The 23,948-nt window shown below is 44.7% G+C and overlaps 1 protein-coding gene across 1 annotated transcript; it reads left to right on the forward strand.

Annotated features, from left to right (window-relative positions):
• Nucleotides 1–489: 489 nt before the first annotated feature.
• ATP6V0C (ATPase H+ transporting V0 subunit c) lies at nt 490–21,821 on the forward strand. The gene is made up of 3 exons (XM_074965749.1): nt 490–882; nt 18,942–19,125; nt 20,950–21,821. Exons 1-3 carry the CDS (start codon nt 807–809, stop codon nt 21,152–21,154), a joined length of 465 nt encoding a protein of 154 aa, XP_074821850.1. The 5' UTR covers nt 490–806; the 3' UTR covers nt 21,155–21,821.
• Nucleotides 21,822–23,948: the final 2,127 nt, after the last annotated feature.

Genomic DNA, 23,948 nt, shown 5'->3' on the forward strand with positions numbered 1-23,948 from the left:
CCCACCGTGCTGTGGATGGCTGGGTCCCCAAGACCTGGGAATCCTGGGCGCTGGGCTAGGCAATTGCCCCGTGCGCTGCACTTCCTCGGTTTACGAAGATCATTACCCTCACCCCGCTCTCTGAACCCCAAGAAAAACGCCCCCGCTCCGCAGGCCACTCATGCAGGCCTTATCTCCTCACAGCTCGGAGAGAGGCGGTGCTTGCTGTGCTGGACGCGCCCCATATGCTAATGTTCGCTGAATCACGCTCAGCTGTGGCCGATGCGCCGGGAGGAAGCGAAGTAGGGAGTGGACTAAACCATCTGCGCATGGAAGAAGGGCAGGATGATATTCAGATCCCCCCTCACGCCGCTTGGAGACGGACAGATGGAACCCTGTTTGGTTTGTAACGGGGGATGATGTTCTTGACGGTGTTGTAGGCTGGGGAATGGCGTTTGAATGTTCATGAGTGAGGCGTGAAACCCACCTGGCTGTGAGTGGTCCGACCCCCGAGCGGCGGGGGAAGGAGGGAACTCCGGCTGGCGGGTCATGTGACCTGTCGGCGACCGCCATTTTGTCCTGCGGAGGTTGGGTATTTAGAGCGCAGCGTCCGCAGACAGCGCACATCAGTAAGGACCCAGCCGAGCGCCCGCGCTGCCACTGCTGCCCCCCCGTAGATCGGCTTGCGCCCCGACCCCGTCCCAGCGCGGTCTCCGCCGTTTTGTCGCTGAGCACTGCCTCAGGAGGAGCCGGAGCCCCGAGGCAGAAGGAGACAGTCCGCTCCCCGCAGCGCGCAAGTACCGACCGCGGCCCAGCACCGCCCAGCCATGTCCGAGGGCAGCGCTCCCGAGTACGCCTCCTTCTTCGCAGTGATGGGCGCCTCCGCCGCCATGGTCTTCAGTGGTGAGACACTCGGCTCCTTCCCGAGCCCTCGGCGGTCCGGGGGCGATGGTTGCTTGCCTGCGCCCTTACCTGGGGCGAGTGGGGGGCTCTTTCCGGCCCTCGGGCGGGGGCGCAGGCTCTGTTAACCCCGCGATGGGTTGTGGGGGAGACTCGCCTTCCCGGGACCGGGGGAGTGATAGCTGCTGGACGGGGGGGTGCTGGCAGAGGGCTTGCTGTTTGGCAGTGCTTTGGGGCTGGAGGGGGGACTCGCCCCAGGCTGGGGCTCCTTGGCCGCGCTCTGCGACCGCCTAGGGGCAGCGCCGCCCACCGGGGAGCTGACACTTGGGATGTCGGGGGAGGCAGGAGCGGCTCCACCGCAAGGCAGCCAGGACGCCGCTCCCCGGGTATGGGGGTGGCCCGTACACTGGGCTTTCGGGACGTTACTGCGGGGGCGGACCCTGCCGAGCCTGCAGTTCCCGTGGCTTGCTGCTGCGGCTCCCCCCTTGTCGAAGCTGTTCGCTTTCTCCGCCTCCTGCCGCCATCCTGCCCAGCTGCTCCATCCGGGCTACAGTGGGCGCTCGGAAGGTTCCGGAGGGAGGGGCCTCCGGGGCGAGACGCTGAGGGTCTGAGGCTGACGTCACTGGGGAGACTCTCAGCTGGTGGAGGAGCCCCCAGCTGATCACGTGACTGCAGGGAGGGTGTGGGGCTGGTAAGGAAGAACTGTGCTTAGCAAAGAGCCTAATGCGGATGGCCTGAGCCAGCTAGGGTGCTTGGTGCAGGTGCTCTCCCAAGAGGGCCTTTCCTAGCAAATGTGTTGTAAGGACAATGCTGCTATGAATGGGGAAGGGGGCTGTTTCCATATGGCTGAATAGGTGTCCACCTTTCTGACTAATGGAAGCCTTGCAAAGAGGGGGCATGTAAGTGGCTGATCTACAATAGCTGGCCGTCTCAATTCAGGAGACCAGGGCAAATATTTACTACTTACTGTAAATCTGACTAATGAGCTAACCCACTGGATACCAAGAAAAGAGGACCATTTTGAGTGAGTTTCTGACTTAGTGAGTGATCCCAGAGCTGTTAGTGGGTACAGGGTCAGTTGTAGATGCCCATATGACTACTAGTAATTGTTGTTTCAGGCTTATGAAGCTATGGTTAGCTTTAACAAGTAACTAAATTCCATCCAACCTAAAGATCACTTTTGGATATGGATTAACTTTGGCTGTTAGTACTTGACAGACTAAACTTTGACAAATTCTGAATGTCAGTGTAAATGTAAACCTTGGTTAACCAACAAGTTCTTCTGAGGTATGTGGTCTTTAGTCCTAATGAATTAGATTTGTTAATCATGGCATTAAGTAAATCTGTCACACTGTGACCTTCTAGGAACTCTCTTCATTTTGTAGAATAAAAAGCTAGATGGAACCTTCTTTCACTTCATATATGGGAAAATCTAAAAAGCCACACTGGTCACCTGCAGCCACTGAACTCAAAGCAGCGAATCCTTCACATGCTTGTACAATCACCCAGTCACATTGTACTCTATACACAGAGGATTACATTGGCGCAATACTGTCTTGTATTTGAAAAGTCCAGATTTAGTTCTGTTAAGTACAACTGTAAATATGGCAAAGGCCACTGACCAAATAGTATGTAAACCATTGCATTACCTACTTCAACTTTTCCCAGCTATGACTAGCCATTTTTTTTACTCCAGTGTCTGACACTTACAATAGACACAAGTCATCCTTGCTTAGTTCAAAATATATGTAGATATTCCTTAAGTAGGCAGCTGAATTAACCTCTTTTAAAATGAAGATCATTACACAAGCAGAAACTAGTAAGCCTCTCTATACTTCCATTTGTAGATGGGAGATAACCTAATCCTTCCAAGCATAATTTTTTCGTTAAATGTCAATAAACATAGAATATCAGGGTTGGAAGGGACCTCAGGAGGTCATCTAGTCCAACCCCCTGCTCAAAGCAGGACCAATCCCCAATTTTTGCCCCAGATCCCTAAATGGCCCCCTCAAGGATTGAACTCACAACCCTAAGTTTAGTGGGCCAATGCTCAAACCACTGAGCTATCCCTCCCCGCCAACATCAATTTCACTGGGTACACAAATGCCTAAGTTTTAATCAATGGAATTTTGTCCAAAGTGAGATGCTGCTTGACAACTTACCACTTCAATTTAAGGATATTGACTGTGTATATTTTGGCATATGATAATTTGTTAATGGTTCCAAAGCTTTAACTTTTCAATTTCATGTGCTGCCATTTAATTCTGACGCCCCAACTTTGTACAACTGAATTTAAATTCAATCAATAAAAAATGCTTAAGTATCTGTTACAGCTCTTCCACAATGTACACTGAGCAACTCATTCTTTATTTGGTCACCAACACTACAACATGATCTGGATGCTAAACACCTAGGTCTCTGCTGTACCAGTAGGCTTGTGGAAGATTAGCCTTGCTGGATGGGAGAACTTTTGGTATGAAGTAGTCCAAAATGTGTCAGACCTACACTTGCAAGCAGTAGACAGAAAAATCCTTATTAATTCATTGGTGTCCTTTTTGAGTGCTCATGGGTATAATTACCTCCCCTGAATTAAGGAGAAGACTTCTTTTAGTTTCCCCTGTTGGCTACTTTCATGGGCTTCTGCACATAAATGTTATCCTCTGCAGTAGAGTGTTATGATGCAGATCAGTGGTCACCAACTAGTCGATCACACTCTCCAGCGGCACAGTGGGGCTGCCGCTAAGACCAGCTCCTTGCCTGCCCCGGCCCCATGCCACTCCTGGAAGTGGCCAGCGGGGCCCTGGGCAGGTGATGGGAGCAGGGGTCTCCCTCTGCGCACTGCCCCTCTCTGTGATCACCGACCCCGCAGCTCCTATTGGCCAGGAACGGGGCACTGTGCCCAATGGGAGCTGTGGGGTTGGTGCTTGCAGAGAGGGGCAGTGTGCGGAGCCATGTGCTGCCCCACCTTCCCAGGGCTGCAGTGGCACATTGGCCCCTTCTGGGAGCGGCGTGGGGCCGGGTTAGGCAGGGAGCCTGCCTTAACAGCAGTCACGCTACACCACCGACCAGGAGTTGCCAGAGGTAAGTGCTGCCCTCCCAGGGCCAGCACCCTAAACCAGCTCCTTGCCCCCTCCTGCACCCAAACTCCCTCCCAGAGCTTGCACCCCTCATCTCTGCCCCGTGCTCACTCCAGAGCCCTTGACACACTGCAAACCCCTCAGATCCAGCCCAGAGCCCACACCCCCTATCCAAGCCCAGTGTGGGTGGGGGAAAGCAAGTGATGGAGTGAGTGGGGTGGGGTAGATCCTGGGTTGCCCTTAAATTCAAAAAGTGATCTTGGGTGTAAAGGTTGGAGACCACTGATGTAGATGGTTGCCATTGCTCTTCAGTCATTCCTGAGAAAGTGTTGGAGCACAGACTTAAGTTGCCTGCTGCGGGGCAGGGTAGGCCAGTGGGTCATCTCCAAATCTTGAACGCTGTTGTCTGGCTCGGCAGTGACAGTCATGTCAAGCCAGTGTACTGCAATCTTGGGTATAGAGAAACAAGTCTGCACACAGTCAGACTCCTGCATAATGTAGCTCTAGATGGCTGTCTAACCCTCATCTGCCAGAGGATGGCTTATAAGGCTGGAGGAGGAAAATGATGGGCATGTGATCTTTCCTTGGGAAAGAAGCTGAAGTGGGGTGAAGAGGATTTCACAGAATTTGAATAAACAGAAGGTGGTGGTCTTAACAGCTTGGTAGCCAAACCCAGTCAAGCTTTCTGCTCCATTTCAAAACCCAGTGACACATCTCTTTAAACCATTGACACCCATTTTGGAAGAGTAGGTGGTTCTGTTGAGTTGGAAGGAATTGAGCCCCAAAACTACTCAAAACTGCTCCTATGCTGCTGAAGTGCTTCAGTGGTGGAAGGCTTTGTTCTGTGTCTCTAGTAAATCCACCCCCTCAAGCGGTGGTACAGTAGAACCTCAGTTACAAACTGACCTGTCAAGCACACACCTCATTTGGAACCTGACACATGCAATCAGACAGCAGCAGAGGCCCCTAGCTCCCCCTGTGTGTGGGAGGGGAGGGGGGACATGCATGCATGTGCAGCCTCTGACCCTGTTCCCTGGCTGAAGCACTGGAGGGAGGGCAAGCCCCAGACCCCTGCTCCCCAGTGGGAGCTTGAGGGCTAGAATAAAACAGCTGGTGGGGCTGGATTCGGCCCCCAGGCCATAGTTTGCCCACCCCTGCTCTAATTGCTTTTCCGTTCACTAGATATGCCTCAACACCCTTCAAGTAACTTGTTAATACCTAATGTTAGTATTCTGAATGTTAGATACCTACTGCAGGAAGATGATATTGTGGCATTGAGCTGTTCACTTTTACATAATCACTGGGTCTTGAAACCTGTTCCTGATGTGAGCATATACAGCTGAAGTGAGGGAGAGTACTAGGCACTACCTGGCTGTGAACTAGTCCTGTCAACAGATTAAAGGGATTACTTGCTTTTAAGACTAGTAATATTTTTATTACATCTCACCAAGCTTTTATATGAATGAGTCCTAAAGCTAACGAATTAATACTACTGTTAGAAGTTTACCAATCTCTTAAGGGAACGATCCTAAACTAGGCTCTGGAAACCTGCAGTCATTTATACAGACTTATAATAGATTTGTCACTAATTCAAAATGACTTTTCTAGTTCCATATTTGCTTCTGAACTGCTGGGTTATCAACTGAGTCTTGCTGACATTGCTGTCAATTCAGGGTAAACTAAATGAGGCAATATCTTGTTCATATGTGATCTGTTACTGAATATGAAGATTTAAATGTAGCATTAAAATCTGCAATGTCATGTAGCACTTTTAACTGGTGTGTAGCACTACAGTATGTTCCAGTGCTTCTTGCCTAAGTGTTAATTGTTTCAAAATAAACTGATTTTAGAGGCGAGAAGCTACCGACTCTCTCTGGGGAGGGAGGCAGTGGCTTTAAGACTGCATAAAGAACATCTGAGCTCGGTGTCAATTAATGCAGTAGACTTGATATGTTACACAACTCTAAGTCATACATTTCTAACTCAAATAAGTCTTGTGTACTGTTTCTTCTGAGGCTTGTATTTCAGAGACTTCTGTCTTTTAGCAAACCTGTTCAAGGCTTGTTCTGTCCTGGCGGGCTTGATGTGGAAACAATATTGCATATAGTATTTTTGTTTTGGGTTTGAACACTGACTTTTGATTATAGTAAATAGCTAGCAGAGCTTGTTTTGGTCAGCTATAACTGTGGTGGCCACTAGCAGCATCTGACAGGCTTCTGTGACCTTCATGTATTTGGATATCTTCAGACTGCTTACTCAGCAATCGGACCTAAATCATTTCTTGTGGTTTAAATGGAGGGGGGAAGCTATTTCCAGTGGGTAAAATGTGTGGGTGGCTAAATGTCAGATGCTGTTGAGTGGTCAAATTTTATATAATCCTTTCCGTGTTCTAACTCCTACAGCACATCCTTACATCAGAAAAGGAAATAGAGGCATGGTATCAAGACCAAGTGGTCTGCTTCTGCATTTTCATCAGTGGAGACTTCACAATGGAGGGTTGCTGTGTTAAGGGTTATTAGGAGTCTCAAACACTTTCAACCCTGATAATCATTTAAAGCCATAATCCTATATGAAGTTTCACTTAATCTCTTGAATTTGTCCTAGAAACAGGATCGTGCTTTTGCTAGACTGCAAGCAGATAGAAGATTTCTGATGGAGGAAATACTACTTTAGTATCTCAGAAATAGCAGATGGCTAGTCTTGTGCACATTAGTTCCTTTTTATCATTGCTGCAAAACTTATATCAAACAAGGGCCCGTTTACAGAATTTCTCTGCCTGATGGGTTTTCATTACTGTCAATTCACAGCACCTATGGACTGCCTTGGAATTTTTTCATCACACTTGATAGGTAAATTTCAATGAATCTGCCTGGCTAGGTTTTTATTTTTGCTGGCTCACATTAGAACTTACCTTTAGTATTGCCCACCAACATAGAATCCTAGAAATTTAGGGCTGAAAGAGACCTCAAGAGGTCATTTAGTTCAGTCCCCTGCACTGAAGTATGACCAAGTAAAGCTAGAGCATCCCCAACAGTTTGCCTAACCATCTGGTTAAAAACCTCCAATGATAAGGATTCCACAACTATCCTTATAATTAGAAAGTTTTTTCCTAGTATTTAACCAAAATCTCCCTTGTTGCAGACTAAGCTAATTACTACTTCTACCTTCAGTGGACACAGGGAACAATTTATCACTATCCTCTTTGACATCAATTAACATATTGGAAGACTTATCTGATCATTATTCCCCCCCTCAGTTTTCTTGAGACAAAACATACCTAGTTTTTAAGCTTCCCTCACAGATTAGGGTTTTTTCTAAATCTTCTCTAATTTTTATAGTTCTTCTCTGGGATGTCTCCAGTTTGCCGTGCTTCAAGAAAAATGTGGACACCCGGAACTGGACGCACTATTCTAGCTGAGGCCTTTGTAGTGGTCAGTAGAACAGGACAGTTACTTTCCATGTCTTAATATGCCACTCTGGTTAATAAATCCTAGAATGATATAGCCTCTTACACAAGTGCATCACATTATTGATCACAAGTTGAGTGAGTCCACCATAAACCCCAGATCTGGTTCTGCAGTATTTCATGCTACCCAGTTATCCCCCATTTTGTATTTGTGCATTTATTTTTTTCTTTGCCACTTGCTTTTATTGAATTTCATCTTGTTGATTTCAGTCTGATTCTCTGACTTGTCAAGGTCATTTGAATTCTAATTTTATTCCCCAAAGTGATGATAACCTCTCCAAGCTCAGTGTCCTCTTCAGATTTTTATAAGCATGCTCTCCACTCCATTATCCAAGTCATTAATGACAATATTGAATATAGTGGATCCAAGACAGACCTCTGCAGGACTGCACTTGGTATACCCCCCTGTTATATATCAATAGTTTGCTATCATTTGAGTATGGTTTTGCAACTTCCCTATAGTAACTTTGTCTTTCTAGACTATACTTCCCTAGTTACATTGAGACTATCATGAGGGACTGTGGAAGCTTTAATAAAATCGGTATCGCATCTACAGCTTCCCTATCCACTGCCTTCTAGTACCCTGTTGAAGGAAATCAGGGTGGCTTGGCATGACTGTTCTTGACTTGATCATGTTGCTTAATACTTTGTTACTTACAAACCTATTTGTTTATAAGGTAAATATCCTTACTATAGAATAGGGCTGCCTACCTAATATTTAGCATATCTAAGAATGGTGCAGCTCTCTGAGAGTAAAGAACTATTGGGCACCTGCCTGGTATCTCCTGAAATACTTCTGTACAGAAGCTTGTAAAATCCTCCAGGAGCACATCCTTTGTTGGCAGAACTGTCATTAGGATAACTCAGCTATACATACGCAGTTGCTGGAAAGAGTTCCATGTGCATAGCATAGTACAAACCCTTATTACCAAACATTACTTAAGCACTCTAAATGCAGACCCAAGATGACTTGTCTGCTGCTCTAAATCTCTTGAACTGGCAAAGTATGCTTCAAAATCTTAGGGCCCTTTGTCTAATTCAGTGCCAGGGAATGTGACTAGAATGTGTAATCAAAAATATTAAACCTACTTGATCCCTGGCAATTAGCCATATTCCTGACATCCTGCAAGATCACAACTAGTCTTGCTTTAGCACTTACTGAAGTCAGTCAGAGAACAACTTGGCATTGTGGCTTACAACACTAGCTTATGTCCTGGCTTTGGAACAGAACTGCTGCTGTCTTGTTCATTATCCACTCCATTTAGTGCAGAGGATAATGGCAACAGCCAGAACAAGGCAAGGATATGCCCAAGCACTTTTCTGTAGGACTGTATCTGGCACATGCTTGCTTAAATCACAGATGGGGAGAAGTATCTACAGGATAGCTGCATAGTAAAGACCCCAGTAACTTTATCCTAAGAACAAACATCTTAGAAATAGCAGATGAAATACTGAATAGAGGAATGTATGAGGGTGGAGGTTTGCTTAGTGGGTGGTAAGTGAGGACCTCTCCCATGCTATTGCTCACACATCATGCTTGACCTGATAGTCTTTGACTGCCTTTAAACAAACTGAGTGCTCACTGTGACTTCAGTGACAAACTTGCAGCCTTACTTCTAACTCATGTCACAGATTCCATGACTCTGACTTCTGCACTGGCCACTGCTGGGGCAGTCTTGGGCCCCCTCGTGTGCCACCTCCCTCCCCCCCGGCTAGCAGCAGAGTTTGGGTGTAGGAGGGGTCAGAAGATTGGGTTACAGGATGGGATGAGGCAGGCTCTGGGTGACGCTTACCTGGGGAACTCCCTGGAAGCAGCAACAATGACATCCCCCTCACTCAGCTGCTGGGTGGAGGCATGGCCAGGCTGCTCAGCACACTGCCTTTGTCTGGGGCACTGCCCCACAGCTCCCATTGGCCAAAAACTGCAGCCAAGGGGAGCTGCAGGGGCAGTGCCTGCGGGCAGAGGTAGTCTATTGCACAGAGCTGCCTGGCCACACCTCTGCCTAGGAGCTGAGTGAGGGGGATGTCACCACTTCTGGGGAGCCCCTCAGATAAGCACCGCCAGAGACTGCCTCTCCCCCTCCCACACCCAAACTCTGCTGCTGGGGGGGGAGGGATGGGTGCAGCACAGGGCCAGGTAGGGAGCCTGCCAGCCCCACCAACCGCCCCCAGCACCAGCGGGGACCCTAGGCTATGCACTGCTGCCAGCACCCACAGGGCCCCCAGGCAGCCCCCAAGTCACAGATGTTTTTCGTAAAAGTTAGACTGATATGGGGCCATGAATTTTTGTTTACTGCCCGTGACCTGTCCATGACTTTTACTAAAAATACCTGTGACTAAAATGTAGCCTTAGTTAGTTAGAAATAACATGGCTGCTTCTTCCTCAGTACTTTAAGGGAGAACTAGTATGTTGTACTCATACTATATTTGAGAAACTTTTTTTAAGTAAATGCAGTGATCTGATTTACCTTGTCTTCACTTGTAAGACTTACATACTTACAGGCAGACTACATACTGTCCTAAGCATTCAGGCATTTGGCTGCCAAATCCTTTCCTAGACCCACTTATGATGTAAAACAACCCAAATCTGAAGTGGGATCCCTTCCCTCTAAGTCTCAATATGTAAACTGTAATCCAAGTTTGCCTCAGTTGAGTTCCATATGTAGCTTTCATTCCAGAGTCCTGATGAAAACCCTTCATCAAAGAACATAAGCATGCACTTGCCTTCCAACAAGCTATTTTGGAGGAAATCTTAATTAGCACTGCTCTTGCAAACACTCAAGATTTCTTTAGAATGTGTAAAGAAATGAGGATTTCTTCTAGTCTGAGTAAATGAGGAACTTGAGACTTGATGACTAGTGGTGGGCAGAAGTAAACTGTGTAGTATCGTAATTAGATATTAATGTAGCCAAGTCTGATCACATGTTTATACACTAGCAATTCAACTTGCATCCATATTCTGTCCAGGAGAGTAGTCACTAAGCCTGACTGAAAAGAGAAACTGCAGCTTTGAGAATGATGGCATTGCTACTATAGCTCTGCAGCGTTTGTAGCCTATTTACCCATTAACCTGGACTTCAGCTTTTAAATAAGATCATTTAATATAAAACTTCTCAATGGCTGCCTGCCATGGAACTGCTCTTCAATTCACCTCAAACTTGGAGCATTTTGGGGTCAGAGTCCTGAAATCTTGAAAGTTAAGTCTCTTTAAATATTTTTACCTAAAGCTCTCAAAATGGTTGCTTAATTGAACAAGTGAGTAGAATGTGTTTGGGATGGCTGGTCTGGCTCTTTATCTTCAGTCTGAGCATCCTTGCTGAACTTCAGGGTGTTCAGTCTCTTATGCTTCCAGGTGGTCTGTACTGACTACTTCTCACACTACAAAATTGAACCTCTTCCACAGATCAATAGAGGCTACCTGTATAAATTCACTGAAGTCTTCAGCAGAACAGGTGAAAAGACTCAAGTCTCAGGCTAGATTCAAACTTCATGTGGCATTAACACAGGATGCAACTAACATTATAGTGACCTAACTTGCGCAGTTGGTGAAGAATCAAATGTCTTCTGATAGTTTAACAGAACTGCAAAGTTCTGCAATTCAAACTTAAACTAGTTAAGGTTGTTTGTACAACCTTAATGCAGAGATGATCATTCCACTTCATACTGCTTATGCTTTCAGTATGGTCTTGCTGTGAATACTTGCTCAAGTCAGAGTGGCCATCTGCAGTCTATGATCCTCAGCTGACTACCTAGCTGAATATCTCATCCACCCAAAAGTATACAGCACTAGTGATTAAGGGATCTCACTGTGGCTATTACTTGAAATCATTTTTAAATATTGGATTAATCTTGTCTGTAAAACTAAGCCAGGAAAGTCCTGGCTTAAAATATGGATTCAGACGTAAGGTTTCTTGCAAAGAAACCTTACTATCAGCCCTTGTTACACATCAAGGGCTTAAACAGACTGAAAAAGATCTAAGTGCAACTTTCCCTGGTGTTGAAGATAGAGGGATGTTTGTGTGATCTTAAGTGGCAATGGACCAGAAGTTTGAGAAGCTTTCTTTTCTTAACTAGTCACTGAAGTTGTAAAGTTGGACTAAAAATACCTTCCTCCTCCACCCCACCCCCAATTGCTGGAATCATTCCAAGTTGTTGACTTGAATTTGTGAAATCATCTTCCAATGTAGCCAGGACCTGAATTTCTAATATCAAACTCAAGAATAGCCTTTTTGCATATTCATCATTAAGGCAATCTGGCCCTAGGCCTGCTACAGCATGGTGCAGAGATAGGGTAAGGCTGTCTCATGGGATAGCCATGCCCATTTGGAGTGGCAGAGGATCCTTCCAAAGATGCGAGGACAGTAGTATGGGACCACTTTTCATCAGGAGCAGCAAAGATGGCAACAGAGCATCCCTCACCAGAAGTGGGGGTAGCAGCAGGGGTGTCCCAAATACCTCCTCTAGAGCTAGGGTGTTGAGGTGGGCTGGACCTTCTGCACTCTAGCTGCCACACAGTCCTGCCAGGATGGCAGGGACAGAGATTCCCATCCATCTCAATGGAAAGAAAGTACTAGTCTCCCCCACTCCTTCAGTGCTATCATCTCCATCAATCTGCAGACCTCCGCAAACACTGCTGCATCAATTAAGTCTCGCTGCAAAGATTGGAAGGCTATTAAATGAAAGCTAAAATTGAGATTTGCATGACTTCATGGCTATGCCTAGGGCCCTAGATTTTGAGCATCTCTAATCTTTACCCAGCATCTTTCTACTTCTCAGTATTCCTCTGACCAGTGTCCACATTGTGGATAATGCAGTGTGGCTTTACTTACCTTGTTCTGCTTTAGAACCCTGGTTTTGCCCAACCCTTCCCTGAAGTCTTAGCCCTGTAAAAAGTCTGCAGCAACTGATGAGTTAGCTATGAGAACTGAACTAAGCAGTTGACAAAGTTGTTTTGCAAAACTAGCTTCCAGGAGAAAAACATTTCCATATTTGATCAGTTTGGCAATGTTCTAAATAGATCCTCAGACTTGTAGGACCAGAAAGGCATATTTGGCTGTCCACTGTGAATTCTTCCTCCCTCCCAGAAGCTACAGTACTGCTTTCCTGCAGAAGATGCAAAAAGTCTCTCCAGGCCAGACTGATTAAACACTGCTTTCCTTCCCCCCCGCCAAATGTTATCTTCTACTTAACACTGTTTGAAAGATTTTTCTGTCTTTATAACTTTTTATATAATTCTTGCTTCCCCTATTTTGTGCACTTACCATACAGCAATAGGAGGAACTCCTTTTGGTTTCAGGAAGAGTTCATACTTTAATCTCCTGGGAAGACTGGAGGAGGAAGGTGTAGAAAAAGGAACTAGAAAACTGACCATTCCTCTAACCCTAATCCTAGTCATGTGCCTGTCAGACAAGGTACAGTTTACAGTAATTACTTTCACTTCTAGGTTCAAAACTCTCTGGGGTTGCAAACAGCTGCAGGAAACAGTTATCTGATTATTTTAAAATACAGACTTTCTCTCTAATAGCTCTTACCTCCAGACCAAGCAGTGAAATACCTAGTGTAGGTAGAAGTTATTCCATCTCAAATGGGTAGGAGGGGAAAAACTTCAATATTGCATCTCGCCATAGGCACAGACTCCATGGGTGCTCTGGGGCTGGAGCACCCACAGGGAAAAAATGATGGGTGCTGTGCACCCACTGGCAGGCCCCACAGATCAGCACCTCCCCCTCTGGCTCCACGCCTGCCTGCCTGCCTGCCATGATCAGCTGTTTTGTAGCATGCAGGAGGCTCGGGGGGTGGAGCAGGGACGTGGAGGGGGCGGGAAGAAGTGTGGGCAGAGCCTGGGGTAGAGCCAGGGGTCACGCACCCTCCAGCACATTGGAAAGTCAGTGCCTGTGCATCTCACCTCTAAAATATCTTTGCTACCAGTTGACTCTTGGTAGGTCTAGGGCCCCAAATTTCATTAATCTGTCCCAGTGAAGGCCTGGTGGTCAGTCTGCCTGCAAAAAGCACTTTTAAGCAGTTGTAAATCAATGATCTAATCCCCCCTGAAACAGCTGCTGTACACTGAGTGATATTTGGGCAACTTGTGTCCTCCTTGCAAGCCTATGCTTTAATGCAGTGGCAGGTACAGTTTTACTTCTGTAATGTATTACCACTGGCAGTATCTTGTGGTGGGTCTGGTTTACATACTAAATCTGGTCACTTGTGTTCTGTATTCTGGATTAGCTTTGACCCACTCCAGAATTGTTCAAAGACTTGACTGGTTAGACAGACTTTGACCCTGGCTTGCAGTCCAAGCACTTGTTGGCCTCCCCCAAAAAATTAATTGTCCTAGTTGTTTCTGAATCAGTTGAGCTGAAGCGGAGTGACTTGGAAGCTGTCCAGGATGTTTCTCTTGCATACAGATTCTTTCAGCATACAGAAAGGTGGATCACTCTGACATGATACTGAAATTGTAAAAAAGTGAGACAAAGTAAACTTTGATCACAAATCAGCTAAGAGCTGCCAGACTTCTCCTTTCCAGAATAAGCTGTACTTCCTGCTGGAATTGTGCACTGCATTGCAGAAAACATAATTGGACTCTTACAAGATCAGCACATTCTTAAGCCACACAATGTCTGAGAAACTCAGTGGGAAGTCTAGCTTGCCAGTCAGGTGAGCATATCTGCACAACTTTTGTATTCCTTTTCTGCCATCCCATATAAAGGGGTGTTAGGACCGGGTGGAATTCCCCCAAGAGTTCTGAAGGAACTCAAATATGAAACTGCAGAATTACTAACTGGGGTATGTGACCTATCACTTAAACCAGCTTCTGTACCAGATGACTGGGGGATAGCTAATATATTGCTGTGTTTTTGTGTTTAAAAAGGCTCCAGAGGCAAGCCTGGCGATTAGACTAGTAAGTCTAACTTTAGTACCAGGGAGACTAGTTGAAACTCTAGTAAGAAACAGAATTATCAGACATATATGAACACATGTTGGAGAGTCAACATGACTTTTGTGAAAGGAAATCATGCCTCAATCTATTGGAATTCTTTGAGGATCTCAGCAAGCTTTGATCCAGTTGATATAGTACTTAGATTGCTTAAGAATGTTTGATGGGGATCTTGTCAAAGGATTTATGACAAAGTAAGCTGTCATGGAATAAGAAGGAAGGGCTCATAGCTCAGTAACTGGTTAAGAGACAGGAAACAAAGGGTAGGAATAAATGGTCCATTTTCACAATGAAGAGCAAAAGAGGGTTGCCCAAGGAGCTGTACTGGGACCTGTACTTTTCAACGTATTCATAGATCTGGATAAGATTAAACAGTGATCTTAAGGGGGTAAACAAAGCTTGCAGGTGATACATCTGCTCAATGTTAGCTTTGACAGCTACTACAATCCTAGGAACCACTAGGAAAGGGATAGATTAGACGATCATTATGCTACTATATAAATCCACAGTACACCCACACTGAATAGGGCAACCAGAATGGCATGCTCAAATCTCAAGATATATTAGAATTGCAAAAGGTGCAGAGAAGAGCAACAAATGATTAGAGGTATAGAAGTCTTTTGTACAAGGAGAGATTAAAAAGACTAGAACTGTTCTCCTTAGAAAATTGATTAAGGGGGGAATGATATCTATAATCTCAAATGGTGTGTAGAAAACAAATCAGGGAAACATTTACCCTTTCACATGATACAAAAATCAGGTCACCCAATGAGGTTAATAAACAGGAGGCTTAAAACAAATGTAAGGAAGTACTTCAACCAATGCACAGTCAACTTGTGGAGCTCATTGCCAGGGGATGTTGTGAAGGCAAAAAATGTAACTAGGCTTTTTTTATAATCCTAAGTCTATGGAGGATGTGTCCATCAGTGGCTATTAGCCAAGATGCTCAGGGACACAACCCTACGCTCTACATGTCTCAACCTCTGGTGTCCAGAAGCTAAGACTAGGGGATGGATCACTTGATAACTGCCTTGTTCTGTTCATTCTCTCTGAAGCACCTGGCACTGGCCACTGTCCAATACTGGGGCTAGCTGGACTATTGGTCTGACCCAGTACCATTGTTCTTATGTTCTCAGTCTCAGCAGAAAGTTGTGCCATCTCCTGAGGCTTGCCAAAATCAAAATCCAGTTTTGAATACACTAAACTAAATATTTGTAGCTTACTACATCCTACCAGTGTAGAATTTTCCTACTACCAACTAAGGGCTGACTAAATCTAAACCCCTTATCTCCACCTAATAACTACAGGAGCAAGAAACTGACTAGTTCATGTCCATATAACTAAAACATGCTTTCCAAAAGCACAACTTCAAACAATAGCATGCTTAAATAATCACGAGAGGATTCTTTAGTGCTTCTGTGATTACAAGAATATGGCATGTGGGAAACTGATCTTGTTAGCAGGTTGAAACTACAGAAACCTTTGACTCCCTGTCAGTGCTTCTCTTCCTTCTGTTTTCCTGCAAAATAGCTAGGCGAAAGTATTTTCATTGTGGGCAGAATGTATCCTAAAATCATAACACAGCATGGTTCTAGAAATGCCCTCATTTTTAAGGCTCTCAGATTGTATCCTAAGCCAACTAGAAATCTAGTGGTGTAACTATGATTTGAAGTCTGAAGCAAAAACCTATTACAACTATGCCTCGGTGGGGGAAGGTCAGAATTTACATGTCTGAGGTCTGTGATAAGTAAAATGGCTACAATATTGCTGACTTCTTAACATTTGTATTTTATGCAAGAAGTGGAAGCTGTCTGGGTCTGTCAGGGACCAACAATCATAGATTCAAAGGCCAGTTAGACTATAGGATAGGGGTGGGCAAACTTTTTGGCTCAAGGGCCACATTGGGGTGAAACTGTGTATGGAGGGCCAGGTAGGGAAGGCTGTGCCTCCCCAAACAGCCTGGTCCCCACTCACCATCCCCTGACTGGGACCCCACCCCTATCCAACCCCCCTTACCATGCCACTCAGAGCAGCATGTCTGGGAGCCACGCCGGAGCCAGACACACTGCCCTGCATGAGCACACAGCCCTGCTGCCCAGAGTACTCCCTGCACAGTGGTGTGGCTGCAGGGGAGCAGGGACGGCCGGGGCTAGCCTCCTGTGCCAGGAGCTCAGGGGCTAAGCAGGACAGTCCTGTGGGCCGGATGTGGCCCACAGGCCATAGTTTGCCCACCTCTGCTATAGGATCATAATGATCCCAAGCTTTACAATGCAGGCCATAGAACTTCCCCAAAATTCCTAGAGCATGCTTTTTTTTTTAGGACCGTATCTAAATCTTTGAGTCTTGCTGGGCATTGAGTCCAAGTTCATCTTATAGCCTGCCTAGAACAGCTATCTAGAGGTAGCACTTCTAGGAGTATAGATGCTTGCTAAACAGGAACATCAAATGCAGTGATGGGGAATTTGGAAGCAAAAGCTGAACAAGTTCATAATATCTAGTTGCCTGGTGTTTTCCTAACCAGACTTCAGCTTGGTATCCAGCCCTTATGGACTATAGTATCTTCCTGAGTTTGCTGGTAGAAGGCACAAACTTAGTCAGTTGAGACTGTTGGGGGCCAATTCCTTTTGGATGTTACATAATTAAACTTGGCATTGTTTGTTTAAAGTTATAGGTTATGCCTTAGACTGTAAAAGGTGGTATGAACCAAATTACTGTAGACTACATGGACTCTTCCAAACTAGTTCTTTAACAAGACCACTCCTTTGTCAACATGTATACCTCAACTTACCATGATAAATTCAGCCCAAGGCTTCAGTTGACCTTTCTGTAACTTGTAAGAAATTATATTATAAAAAATAGAGTAGAACTTGCTTCTAATGACAAAGACGTAACAAGTCATTGGCCTTCTGGAAGTATTGAACCACTTTCTAAAGCATAGCTGTTGCCTAAATCTGCCTCTACACTGAAGCCTGAAGAATTTCACTAAAGTACCAGCTCTCTAAACGTAGAAAAGTGCTTTATTTGAAGTCCTTTATTCAGAACTCTGTAGTACTGAGATCACAATGTCCTGAGAAGCTCCTAGGTTGGTTTGTCAGAGTCAACAAAAGAAACCATTGAAAGGTGGCTGGCGTGTGGGGAGGCCTAACCCAGAATCATGGACTTAGCAAGGCACTAAGTGAATACCAGGACAATGTCCCGCATTTGCATCTTATTACCCTGTGAGTTATCTTTTTGAATAACTATTCGCACTTAACAGAACAGCAGTAAAAGAACCAACAGCTGTCAGCACCTGACAAGGAAGAGATGTAAGGCAACCTGAATCAGGGAATTTAAATAGTGAACAGTTACTAGACAACAGCTGGTTCTTCTGATTTGTAAACAGCATGGGATTCCTACAAGCCTCTGTACAAATAAGCTCCTGTTGCAGACATTTGCTCTATAACAGTTCCACACTTCAAGAGGAAACCATAAAAATCTTTACTTCTAAGCAGAACTGTGCTTCAGTTGGCACAGCCTGTGTAAACACTTGTAGTGGCGTTCTCTGAACACCTGTCTATGGGGCAATGCAGATAATACCCTGACCTGCAGTAGGCTTCCCCTTAGCGGAGAGCCAGATCATCATACTTGGGCAAGTTTTAAAATGGAGTGCAATAGTCTAATATGAATTAGCTAAGTTAACTTTCCTGCAGCTAGATTCAGTGTGAGTTGGATTCTTCAGTTGTATGCACTGTGGAAAACCTGAAGACTATTCCTCTGTAAAGGAGAAATATGATCTGGTAGTCCAAAATCCTGAAGAGGAAGGGTGTCTACAGAGTTTTCAAGCTGTAAAGCTACACCGGATACTTATTTTGTATGCCTCTGGCATTAATCTTAAATGCCTTCCTAGACACACTTATCTAATGTTGATAGATGTGTACCACCCTGTAACTGCTTCCTAATGCCCTTCTACTGAAACCTCATCCAAACCTGTTTAACCATCAGGTTTCAATGACCATACAGTGACTCTACTGCTGCTTGGTAATTCAACATCGGCTCAATTGTAGTTGCTGGGAGACTTACTTCACTGTCATTGCTTGGGCTGAAAGCTGGTAGCCTGACTAAATGCATTGTGGAGGAGACATTCGGATTCAGACCTGGGCATGGTGATGTCCTAATTCTAGAGGTGCTAGATTAACAGTAAATCAAAGGGAACAGAACACCAATGATGCCCATGTTTTGTGCCAGTGCCCTGTAACTAGACCATCTTAAATGTAGGAAATAGCAGTTTCCAGGTAACATAGCACATTCTTGGGACATCAGGCTAACTAGCCTCCTAGCCTGGCTACAGTGTGTGATGGGTGGAACAGGCTCAACTTGGAAGAAGTTTAATCTTAATGTTACTTTGGGCAAGTCATTCCTACTTCAGCATTCCCCCACCAAATGAGAGATCAGGGAAATATTTGCTGAAGCTGGTGCCAGTTTACCTACCTACTAGCAAAGCCCTATGCTAACTTAATAGGGTACAATAGCCTAGAAAACTATGCTCTCATAAGTGCATATGGTATTGTAGGGATACCATTAACATTGTTTTCCTCTTTTCCAGCCTTGGGAGCTGCTTATGGAACAGCAAAGAGTGGCACAGGTATTGCAGCCATGTCTGTCATGAGGCCTGAACTGATCATGAAGTCAATCATCCCTGTTGTCATGGCTGGTATTATAGCTATCTATGGCCTGGTAGTGGCAGTCCTCATTGCCAACTCCCTTGCACCTGGCATCACACTATTCAAGTAAGTTTTTGCTACACCTGTCAATAGCAGTGTTGGGAGTGTTAACCTGAAACTCTTGACCCTTGTCAAATGACTAGATAGCACTTAAACACTACTGCAGAGAAGCCTCTTATTATGGAGTACTTGGAATCAGTGGTGATAAGGGCAGTAAAGTACTTAGAGCATTTTATAGCTATAGAATAGCTTGTAATCCTGTAACAATCTGGTCCAAAGTTCCGATCCACTTTCGCCTGTCCTATTAGGAACTCAGTGCATCACGCAAAATGGAGAGCTTCAATACATGGTTGTCTAACCTTGCCATTCTGTTTCTCTCCATATATTACTGTAAACTGGCATTTAAAGTTGTCCCACTATGGCCCATAAGCAGTTCAAGAAAGGGGTCATCAGCCAGTGAGAAGAACTTTACAAACAGTCCCTGTTTATGGTACAGCTCCTGATTAAACACAGACTATTTAAAATCCATACCCCTTACAAGGTGTGCTAACTTAATTAGGCTGGTCAAATACACAATTTGTGAGCTTTGGTGTGCACCAGAGTTACCAGGGAGGTGTTTGTGAATAATTCAACTTACTGCTTATTTCAGAGCATGCCAGCATGATGGTAAATTAATCCTTTAGCTATGCTAATCTCTCAACAGTTGCCTTTTTGCACCTGGAGCAGTCTGAAATCCAATCCCTTCCGTGCTTCCTGAGACAGGCTGAAACTACCCTAATATGGCAGTAACACCTGTAATTCTGTAACTTCCTAAAAAGTCGGTCCTATTTAGGACCACTAAAATCTGTCTTAATCCTAACTAGGTAACAGAAGCAGAAGGATCTTCAGATACTGAAATTAAGGCAGTCCTTATTGTCAACTCCCTTTCAAGTAGCAACTCTTCTGCCCTAACAGATTTGGAATTTTTTTCCAAAACTAAGAGTGCTTAAACAATCTCTATGCAAGTTAATGAGGGACTGGCACTCCTCAACTGTCCAGTGTGATACTGTTAAACCCCTCGATCCTAGAAATAGGACTACATCACAATGCAGGAGTTACTGTGCAATGCTGTCCATCAGCAGTAGAAAGTGAAATTATGCTCTACCTTTATTCTTGGGAGGAAGCTGGCACTCCAGGTGTCCAGACAAATGGAATTAGAACAACTTGGAGCAAAAGTTGTAGCTCTGCAGCACACTATGAATCCAATAGAAGTAACAGCCGTGTTAGTCTGTATTCGCAAAAAGAAAAGGAGTACTTGTGGCACCTTAGAGACTAACCAATTTATTTGAGCATAAGCTTTCGTGAGCTACAGCTCACTTCATTCATCTATTGGAATAGAACTTAATACCAGAATGACTCCTTACTGTACACATTAATGATTAACTGCCTAGAAAACCTATGCAAAGCTATAGTTGCCAGAGTCTCGAATGTTTAATGAACTGTTTGATTCTTACATAGCTTCATGTGCTGCCCGTATTTGGAATTGCTTCCGACTAAATTACTAATGCTCTTTCAGAAGCATGCTTCCAGATAGTATATGGGCTTGATGTCCTGTCAGGGTCTGCAAATGCAGACACCTGAGAACATGAGATTCCCAACTCTGTTCAATATCAGTCTTCTTCCAAGACTACACCCACATGTGTAGTGGGAGATAAAGCTAGGTGTACAGTTGGGAAGTTCCCTGCTGAGATTGTGAGGGAATATCTGTCCCTTTAGGAGGATGTGGTTTCCCCCTTCAAAAGTGGTGATGGAAGTGCTGTTTCTACAGAAAAATGGCAGTTACCTTTTTGACCCAGCCCTTGAACTTGAGATCTGTCATTCACCACTAATTGTCTCATCCTTGATCTGCAGGAGCTTCCTTCAACTGGGTGCTGGCTTGAGTGTGGGCCTCAGTGGTCTGGCTGCTGGCTTTGCCATTGGCATTGTGGGTGATGCAGGCGTACGGGGGACAGCACAGCAGCCCAGGTTATTCGTGGGAATGATCCTGATCTTGATCTTCGCTGAAGTCTTGGGTCTCTATGGCCTCATTGTTGCCCTGATCCTTTCCACAAAGTAAACACCACAGAGTATGATGTAAAGAATTAAACAAACAAAATCACATTTAAAACAAAAGCTCCAGAATGAAAATGGTCTCCACAATGTGTACAGTTGTCTTAATTTGGTAGTGGATCTCTTGTAAATGCGCAATGTATGTTAGTGAGTTGTCTGTCCTGTGTGTAATTCAATATTAAACTGGATGGGCTGTCCCAAGCCTGCTTCAGGGCTTGGCATGACCTATGTTCAACTTTCCACCCATTTGCCATTAGAGTATGTATAAATAGGAACTAGAAATGTAATTTTTTTTCTCTTCACTGGATGTTTATTTATAAAAGACTTGACATGTTCATGCATTATGGAGCAAGAATTTTCAATTTCCCATGCTATATATATTAATCATATATAGGTAGATTATTACACTGTGGGGTTAATTGTAAGTGCAGAGAATTTCTTGGATGTAACTTGATGCTAAAGATTGCTGTTGTGTCCTGGTATTGGAGTGTGAGAATTGTTTTTACTTATACAGCAAATGTCCAACACTCCCATGTTTCCAGTAGTAAAATTTATGCTCCAGCATCAGTCGTGCACCCAGTGTTGGGTTTTGCAGTTATACAATGTTTCCAAATAAAACTTCCTCCACTACCCTACTGTAGCAGATCTTGTGGTTTATTTTAAATCATGTGAAACAGTGGCTAATAAGTGGTATCGCACTCCACCTCCTAGACACCTCCAGCCCACACATACATACTCTGTGTCTGAATCATGGGAGCAGGCAGGATTCCAATACAGTTGAGCATATAGTAATGGAAGAGTTCATACTGCAGTGCATCAAATATAGCCTGTACATGAAAGCAGTATGTCCCCTTACCAAGGATAATGAGCTCTTACCTAAGCCAGAGACCTACTTTACACTGGCTGGGCACTCTGAAAGCACTGGGCTAGAGCAATGCTTCATGCACTCAGTCCTTCCAGCCTGCTGCATATTAAGTCAGAGTGAACAGGGTGTTAAGTGTGGCTGAAAGCTTCATTGGTACTTGGTGCAACTGCAATGGAAAGGGTGCAGGACTAGCAATACTTAACAATTGATGCATCATCCCTCTACTTTCCCAGTGTGCAAGCTACTTAAATGTAGCTTCTTTGCTGTAAACCTGAGCCTAAAATGGATAATAAAACACAGTACATGCTAAGAGAACAAAATTGTATGTGGTTGAGTGCTCTCAAAACACATTTAACAGAGGGAGACAATATCCCTTAAACAGACTATCCATGGTTCACTCCCTACTATGTAGAAATATCCCCTGGTAGCTTACTGATCAGGCTAATGCTGCATGTACACTTCAGAGTTTTTAATACTGCTTCTGTGGGGGTGGCAGGAATGGCTTGCCCATCTGTGCTGCTGATTGCCTGTTCTGTTCATTCTCTCTGGGGCACCTGGCATTGACCACTGTCTGAAGATTGTGTACTGGGCTACATGGACCTTTGGTCTGAGCTAGTAGGGCTACACTTATATTCTTATGCTGTGGAAGCATTTCTCAAAGAGCCTAGACATGAGACTTCTTCAGACTGAGCCAAAGTCTTCAGCTACTTCCTTATTGTGACTTGCCCTAAGGACAAGCTCTTGTAATTGTTTCTGCTGGTGAAGAATGTAGATCAGTGATGGTCAGACTGAGGCTCATGAGCTCTTATTGTCTCTTTGCAGCATATTAGTTCAATCAAGTGTGTTAATATAACCAGTTGTAAGTGATATAATACTTAATCAGTTATTTTGCTATGAGAATATATATAAAAAGCTAAATATGTCCTTGTCCTGCTTTTTTTGAATGAGTCTATAGCACTACAGGTTTCAGAGTAGCAGCCGTATTAGTCTGTATTCACAAAAAGAAAAGGAGTACTCGTGGCACCTTTAGACTAACCAGTTTATTTGAGCATAAGCTTTCGTGAGCTACAGCTCACTTCATCGGATGCATTCAGTGGAAAATACAGTGGGGAGATCCATATACATAAAGAACATGAAACAATGGGTGTTACCATACACACTGTAACCAGAGTGATCACTTAAGGTGAGCTATTACCAGCAGGAGAGTGGGGGGGGGAGGGGGGGGATGGACCTTTTGTAGTGATCAAGGTGGGCCATTTCCAGCAGTTGACAAGAACGTCTGAGGAACAGTGGGGGGTGGGGGGGAGTAGTTTTACTTTGTGTAATGACCATCCAATCCCAGTCTCTATTCAAGCCTAAGTTAATTGTATCCAGTTTGCAAATTAATTCCAGTTCAGCACTCTCTCCTTGGAGTCTGTTTTTGAAGTTTTTTTTGTTGAAGAATTGCAACTTTTAGGTCTAATCAAGTGACCAAAGAGATTGAAGTGTTCTCCGACTGGTTTTTGAATGTTATAATTCTTGACGTCTGATTTGTGTCCATTTTATTCTTTTACGTAGAGACTGTCCAGTTTGACCCATGTACATTGCAGAGGGGCATTGCTGGCACATTGGTAGATGTGCAGGTGAACGAGCCTCTAATAGTGTGGCTGATGTGATTAGGCCCTATGATGGTGTCCCCTGAATAGATATGTGAGCACAGTTGGCAATGGGCTTTGTTGCAAGGATAGGTTCCTGGGTTAGTGGTTCTGTTGTGTGGTTGCTGGTAAGTATTTGCTTCAGGTTGGGGGGCTCTCTGTAGGCAAGGACTGGCCTGTCTCCCAAGATCTGTGAGTGATGGGTTGTCCTTCAGGATATGTTGTAGATCCTTGATGCGTTGGAGAGGTTTTATTTGGGGGGTGATGGCTAGTGGCGTTCTGTTTTCTTCGTTGGGCTTGTC

This window comes from Natator depressus, chromosome 10, assembly GCF_965152275.1.
Source record: "Natator depressus isolate rNatDep1 chromosome 10, rNatDep2.hap1, whole genome shotgun sequence".
NCBI lineage: Eukaryota > Metazoa > Chordata > Testudines > Cheloniidae > Natator > Natator depressus.